Here is a 6,907-nt window from a genome sequence, read left to right as displayed (position 1 = left end):
AGCGGGTCCCGCCCTGCCCCATCCAGTTTCGCCCAGGTGCGGCGGGAGGAGGGGGCGGCGGTGGTTTAAGAGCGCGCCCGGCGGGCCCGGGGGAGGAGCCGCTGTTGTCGCCGCCGCTCCCCCCCGCGCGTCCCAGGTGTAACCGGAGCCGGGAGGGCGCGGCGCAGCCACCAGCACCTGCGGAACCTGTCGGGCGGCTCACAGCGCTCCGCCGCCGCTGCCGCGCACGCACCGCTCCCTCTCTGCCCGCGTCCCCGAGGACTTTCCCCGGCCTCTCCGCCGCCCGCCCCAGCCATGAAGCCGCTCTGCGGGGCTGCGCTCCTGCTGCTGCTGCTCTGCCCTGCCGCCACTGCCCAGGGTGAGTGCCCGCACCCCTCCGTCCGCTCCCCGCCCCGGGACCCCCTCCCGGCCCCGCTCTCCGGAGGGCTGGGCGCCCCGTGCCGCCACATGGCGACACCATTCCCCCTTCGCCGGGGGCGCGGAGCGGGCAGGAGCGCCCGGCACCAATAGCACCCCTTTGTCCGCGCCCCGAGGAGGGCCCGGCGCTCGGGAAGGGAGGGAAGGAGGGAGGGAGGGTGGCCGGGGGGACGCGGGGGGTGCGGGCACGCCACGCCCGGCCGGCCAGGGGCGGCTTTGTCCTCTTGTCGGGCGGCGGGTCCCCTCACGGCCGCGCTTCCCTTGCAGCATGTGTCTGCGAGAAGAACAAGCGTGTCACCAACTGCAGGATGGACAGCAGCGGCCAGTGTCGCTGCGAAGCCATCGGCTCCGGAGTCACCGTGGACTGCTCCACCCGTGAGTAAAAGGGCACGGCCGGGTGGGTGGCGCGGAAACGAGCCCGCAGAGCGCCGGGGAATATGTAGGAATGACCGCTGAGTTCTCAGCAAACAATGGAGGCAAGGAAGGAGTTCTTCTTCCTGGTCTTCCAGGTCAACCGGTGTTGGAAGATAAGCGTTCAGGGTTTCTCTGCTTGTACTGATGTCGGCTTACGCCTCCTCCTCAGTATTTGTTCTCCAGTGGCGAGAATTTCTCGAAGATGAATGTTTGGCTTCCTTACAAGCTCATATCCTCGCTTTTCCTACAAATCTAGAGGGACAGAGCCTTGTGACAAGACTTCACTCTGGGTTCAAGCTCAGCTGTGAGAAATGGAATGTGTAAATCCTAAGGCTGGCCTTGCTAGGCCTTTGCCTTGAGAGGCTGGCATACCCCAGTTGTATTGATTTTGGGCACCACCTACACATTAGCCATCTGCTCTTGCGTGTAATGGCTTCGAAAGTGGTTGCGACTGGTGTCACCCGGTGTTTGTACGGACTCGGGGCTCTGGTTTGGACATGCGTGCTCTGGGGCTGCATAACGCGACTTTCTGGTTATTTTTAGTGACTTCAAAATGCCTGCTGATGAAAGCAGAAGTGATGGGCTCCAAATCGGGTCGACGCGAGAAACCAAAAGATGCGTTTGAAGATACCGATGGTCTCTACGATCCTGACTGTGAAAACAGTGGCGCTTTCAAGGCGAAGCAGTGCAATGGAACCACCTGTTGGTGTGTGAATACGGCTGGAGTTAGGAGAACTGACAAACACGATGCAGACTTGAAGTGCAATCAATTAGTCAGAACGACGTAAGTCTTTCAACAGGGTGTGCTGTGACATGAAAACATTCCTGTGTGAGGCTCTGCCTGTGTGAATGATGCACTGGGAATGAATGAAGATGGAGCAATCAACATTTGGTTACTTGGCTGGGTTTTTTCTTCAGAAACAAGGAGATATTGAGTGGGTTTGGAAGAGACTTTGCGTGCCTTGGTTTTGTGTCATTGTTCTGGTTTTTTAGCCTGGGGTTAGATACTTTTGTTGTGTTTTATATGCATGTACTTCAAGAATATTCATTGTACTTCAGGTGGATCATCATTGAAATGAAACATGCTGAGAGAAATGCTCCTCTGAATGCTGAATCTTTAAAGAAGTAAGTGATGATAGTAATATGTTATGGTAGTGTATGCATGTCCTAGTGGATATCTAGGGTATTTCTAAACAGTTGCTAAAAGCATTGTCAGACCTGTGAACTCACTTGCAAGACATTTTAGAAGCAAGCTGCAGATTCTTCATAGAATTGCTTTAATTTGTATTTGAAACAAATTAACTGCTAAAGCCATTCCCTTCCATTTAAAATTGATTGCTAATTTTCCCCCCTCAAATCAATATTCTAAAAGAAATGGAAGGTAGTGGATTCAGAAACTGTTCAGAAACTGTAGAAACTGATCAGAAAGTAAACTGACAAAAATGACAGAATAACTACATAGAAGCAGCAGTAGGAAAACGAGAATTTAGCCTTTTTTCTTTCTTATTTTTTTTAACTTTGTTAAAACTCCACTTGTTGTAGCTATTAGATCACCTCCTTTACCAGAACAAAAGCTGCTGCCCTCTAGCTCTTCTTCTGAACTCTTTAAACTGTAAAGCTCTTTTGTCTAACACAGGTGTTTATTTTACAGTAAGTGCATCTTCACTGTTAGGAGTTAATTGAACTCTAGTATGAAGAGAGTGCACTGGGTTTGATTGGGGCAGAGTTAATTTTCTTGGTGTGGTGCTGTGTTTTAGACCAGTGACCAAAATGGTGTTAATTAATTCACCAGTGTTTTAGCTGCTGCTGAGTGTCAAGGCCTTCTCAGAGTCTCACTCTGCTGCCCCAGTGAGTAGGCTGTGGATGGGCAAGAGGCTGGGAGGGGGACAGGGCTGACCTGAATCGACTGAACAGATACCCTATATCATATAATGCCGTGTTCAGCAATAAATCTGGGGGAAAGTCTTTTCCCAAGTTGCCATTGCTTAGAGGCTTGCTGGACCTTGATCTGTCGGTGATGACTGATTGCTTTTACATCACTTGAGGTTTTTTATTTCCCCCACCCAGCCCTTTCACTTCCCAGACTGTCTTTATTTTAAGCAATGAGGGTTGTTTTGGTTTTTGGTGTTTTGTTTTTTTTTTTTTTCCCCTTGCTTTTGCCCTTCTGATTCTTTTCCCAATCCTGCTAGGGGGAAATGAGTGGAAGACTAGGTGAGGGTTTAGCTGCCAACTGAGCTCCACCCACCACAGAAACTGCAGAAGAAAACAATTACACTAGTCTTCTCTACTTGTCAAATTATATATATGTGAAACAGTACTATTTTTACAGCCATGGCTTTTGTGTCCTTGCAGGTTTTTCACGGATACCATTACCAGTCGTTACCAGCTGGATGGCCGCTACATAACCAGTGTTCTGGTAAGGGGCACACAAAGTTTAGTCAAGTATCAGAGCTTCATTTTGTTGTGAGTCAGTTTAAAAACTCGTGTTTGACTAATGCAGTACAGCATGAGTTCAATGGTGAGCAGTTAGCCGATAGCTGTATCTGAACAGAAATGTTGAGAAACGACACTGCTCTCCTTAGTCTGTAGATAACTTCTTTGCTTCATTAGAAGTGAAGTGGAATTTGAATCCTACTGTAAACAGTTGGCTTGAGTTCAAGAACATAAACTTGATCCAGGATGCAAGTTCACAAACTGGATCATAAGGTTTTGGTGAATATTGGATAGCTGGATTTAAGTACCTCTTTCTTAACACCACATTTTATTTTTTTTTTTACAGTATGAAAACCCTTACATTACTATTGATTTGAGGCAAAATTCCTCAGCCAAATTAACGGGTGATGTGGATATAGCTGATGTGGCCTACTACTTTGAGAAAGATGTAAGTGTGTCACGGGTCAAGTCTGCCAGAGGCTGGGTGTGTGTCTTGCACTGCACTTGGGAGTCTTGGCTGTGTGCTGGCTAAAGCCAGGTGAATTATTCCTGTGATGAGATAAATGCCTTACTACAATGTGAATGAGCAAGTCTGTCTTTTCCTATCTGCTTTAGGTGAAAGGTCAGTCTATCTTTCATAATAATGCTGGGCTAAATGTCAGCATTGACAACGAGCCGGTGAAGCTTGAGAAGACAGTGGTCTACTACGTTGATGAAATAGCACCGGAGTTTTCCATGAAGTCTTTGACTCCTGGCCTCATTGCTGTCATTGTGGTGGTGGTAGTAGCAATAGTGGCTGCAATTGTTGTCCTGGTAAGTTCTAACAAAGCTGCCAACTGGTAACAGTTTGGGAAGTAACAGCACAAGTGTTTGGATTCTGATGGAAAGTCTGCCCTTGTGAATTGGCTTGCTTCTTCAGACGTGGGAGGTGGGAAATTGGTGATGGGCACACTGTCGCTGTTTCAGGTTACAGCTGAAGGGTGTCACCCGGAAAACAAGTACTGGGAACAATTCACAGAGGTGAACAAAGTGCTTCCTGGTTTAAAGTAGTTGAGAGTGACAAACAACCTCGTTTGTACCTACCTCGCATTGGAAGGATGGGGAACAGGCACCTCCGAGTTTGTGCTTTTAAAGTCAAAACCAGATGTAGTTACTTGTATATCAAGACTTAAAAAATATTGCATTCTTCTGTTACAGGTCCTGACAAGGAGGAGGAAAGGGAAGTACGTGAAAGCTGAGGTAATTACTTTCTGTTCCTGGTATACGTGTGGGGAGGAGGTTGACCACAATCCAGAAACTTTTAAGTTTGCTGTAGGTTAAAAACTCGCTTTGGGTGCTTCAGATGTGTTCAGGGAGACTGAAAGTATTCAAATTCTGCAGCTAGTTTTCACCTCTGTGTAGTTCTGGGCTAGTTTCAAAGGCAGCTGGTGATCTGCTTTTCCCAGAGCTGAGGGGGTGGGGTTCGGTTTTACTGCGAGTTCTGTTTTACATATGTATAGCAAAGGGCTGTGCAATCCACAGGAAGCGCTGATAGTCTTGTTCTGTGACGAGACCTTTACTGAGGTATTTGCACGGATCTCACAGTTTCCATTGAGAAGCTGCTTTCCAATGGAATGGCAAATGGTGCTTCACCCAAGTGTGAAGCCTTTTGTGGAGGAATCCAAACAATGTTGTAGCAGCTAAACAGTATTGTCTGCTTCCTGCATGTGCCCTAAGTAGTGCTTTTTTCTGTTTTTTGTTGGGGTTTGTTTTTGTTTTTTTTAATCTGGTGGATTTTTCATGGTTGGTTCTGTTAGTGTTGCATCAAATCCATTTGCTAATGAAAATCTGGGCTGTTAAGTCCCATGGCTTACTGAGTCTTAAAGTTTAGAAGTAGCACAGATGTTGATCTCCTCTACCTCCTCCCCTCCAGGTGAAGGAAATGAACGAAATGCATAGAGGGCTGAATGCCTAACTAAATCAACTGAAGACAAGCCAGATTCAAGCTAGAAGACAACAAAAACATTGGAGGCATGAATCTTAACTCTTAATTTCCTCCTGAAAGGGAGGCAATTGTTCTCACTTAATGATTGTTAAAACTCTTAACAGCCAAGACTGGTAACCATTCAAGTACTTTTACTATTTGTTGAGAGTTAAATGCCCCGTCTTACTCAAGTAAAACTTAACTATTGCTCCCTGATTTTATTTTTTTTATGATGATGAAACGAGTTGACAACTGCTGTTACTAAGGTTTTGGAGCATACATGCCTGAATGGTTATTTTACCCTTGTGGGAGTTTTATTGAAAGCAATGATTTTGTAGCCATGTTGTAACGAGACTGTCTCCTGTGTAACTGAACACAACGTTTTTATGGCAGTTTGTACATATTTGAAGTTGCTGTAACTTTTTTATGACTTGAATTAATAAAACTTTGAAACAGGCTTCTAATTCTTCCATGGTGAAATGATAATCTGCTAAGTTATCGTGCTTACAAATTTGTAGTTTGATTCCTTAAAGCAAGGAACCTCAGCATAGTTGAAAATATTCTAGAATTAGCAGTTTTTACTAGCCATCTAGTATTTCAATAGCATGCTCTTTTTTCTTAAAGCTGTGAAAAGTATTCAACAGGAGTGAAATGATAATACACAGATTGTTGTATGAAAAAAATCAACAGGCTAAGAATGCAGTCATTTCAGGAATCCACAGACTGATCTTCCCAATGCCATGTAGGTATTCAAAATAAGCCTCTAACCTAGGACATCTCTGGTGCATGTTTGGGGGTGGGTAGGCCTGGCATCTGATGGTGGAGCTGGGGGAGAGCAGTTTACCCCATTTACTGTGATTTTGTCTGTGGCAAAGCTGCTGCACAGCAAGGAGCTGTTTGTGCTGTTATTCCTGATCTCTGCCATAGCTGTGGGCCAGAATTCCAGCCAAAGAGCTTGCTTTGGCTGTCAGTAACCTGTGCCATGGATGTTGGCTAGCAATCCCTCCAGCATATCTGATTTATAAAGGAAATGCTGTAACTCCTGTTGCCAAAGAAATAATGAGATGCAAGATAAGGACCTGAATGACAAACCTTGTTACTGATGTGGTGTGTGTTCTGACCCACCCTGGCTCAAACAGGAAAAATAGGATAAGCTAACTGGGAGGATATTCTATGTACTGTCCATGAAATTAAATGTGAAGCATGCCCCATCAGCGTGCCTGCTAGATATCACAGGGACCTTGCTGAACTGTGGTGGTGTCACCTCCACTGTCACAGCTCACCAGTATCCCTTCTGCCTTTCAACAGGGTGGCACCTCACATGCGTGCATGATACTGCACAAAAATCCTGAAGTAGGGAATTTACTGGAATGTTTTGCAGCCTTTTCAGGCAGCTTTGTCAAGGATAACTTCTGCAGGGCAGGCTCTCTCTCTGCTGATCTGTGCCATTCCCTTTCTCCCCAGGTATGCAGGCAATCTGCTGAGGTATGATTAATTTTGTACAATTGTGTAAGCTGTTAACCAAATAAAGCTAAGTTTTCAGTAAGGTGGTCTTGTGGTGAGCCCTGTGTCTTACTGTCTTCCCCAATGCTTCAGTCTCCATCTCCTCTACTTCCTTAAATGTCTGCAATATGGTATTCTCACCATTTCTTTCTTCTCCCCAATATTCTAATGCTGTTG

General features: G+C 46.2%; 1 protein-coding gene across 1 annotated transcript; it reads left to right on the top strand.

Annotated features, from left to right (window-relative positions):
- Window positions 1-6,699, top strand: EPCAM (epithelial cell adhesion molecule). The gene is made up of 9 exons (XM_041489384.1): window positions 1-358; window positions 685-792; window positions 1,375-1,615; window positions 1,891-1,956; window positions 3,184-3,247; window positions 3,611-3,712; window positions 3,880-4,077; window positions 4,462-4,503; window positions 5,177-6,699. The coding sequence occupies exons 1-9, from the start codon at window positions 295-297 to the stop codon at window positions 5,216-5,218; spliced, it is 927 nt and encodes a 308-aa protein (XP_041345318.1). The 5' UTR covers window positions 1-294; the 3' UTR covers window positions 5,219-6,699.
- Window positions 6,700-6,907: the final 208 nt, after the last annotated feature.

Source organism: Pyrgilauda ruficollis, unplaced genomic scaffold, assembly GCF_017590135.1.
Source record: "Pyrgilauda ruficollis isolate IOZ18807 unplaced genomic scaffold, ASM1759013v1 scaffold93, whole genome shotgun sequence".
Classification (NCBI taxonomy): Eukaryota; Metazoa; Chordata; class Aves; order Passeriformes; family Passeridae; genus Pyrgilauda; species Pyrgilauda ruficollis.
This window is presented reverse-complemented; position numbering and strand designations above follow the sequence as displayed.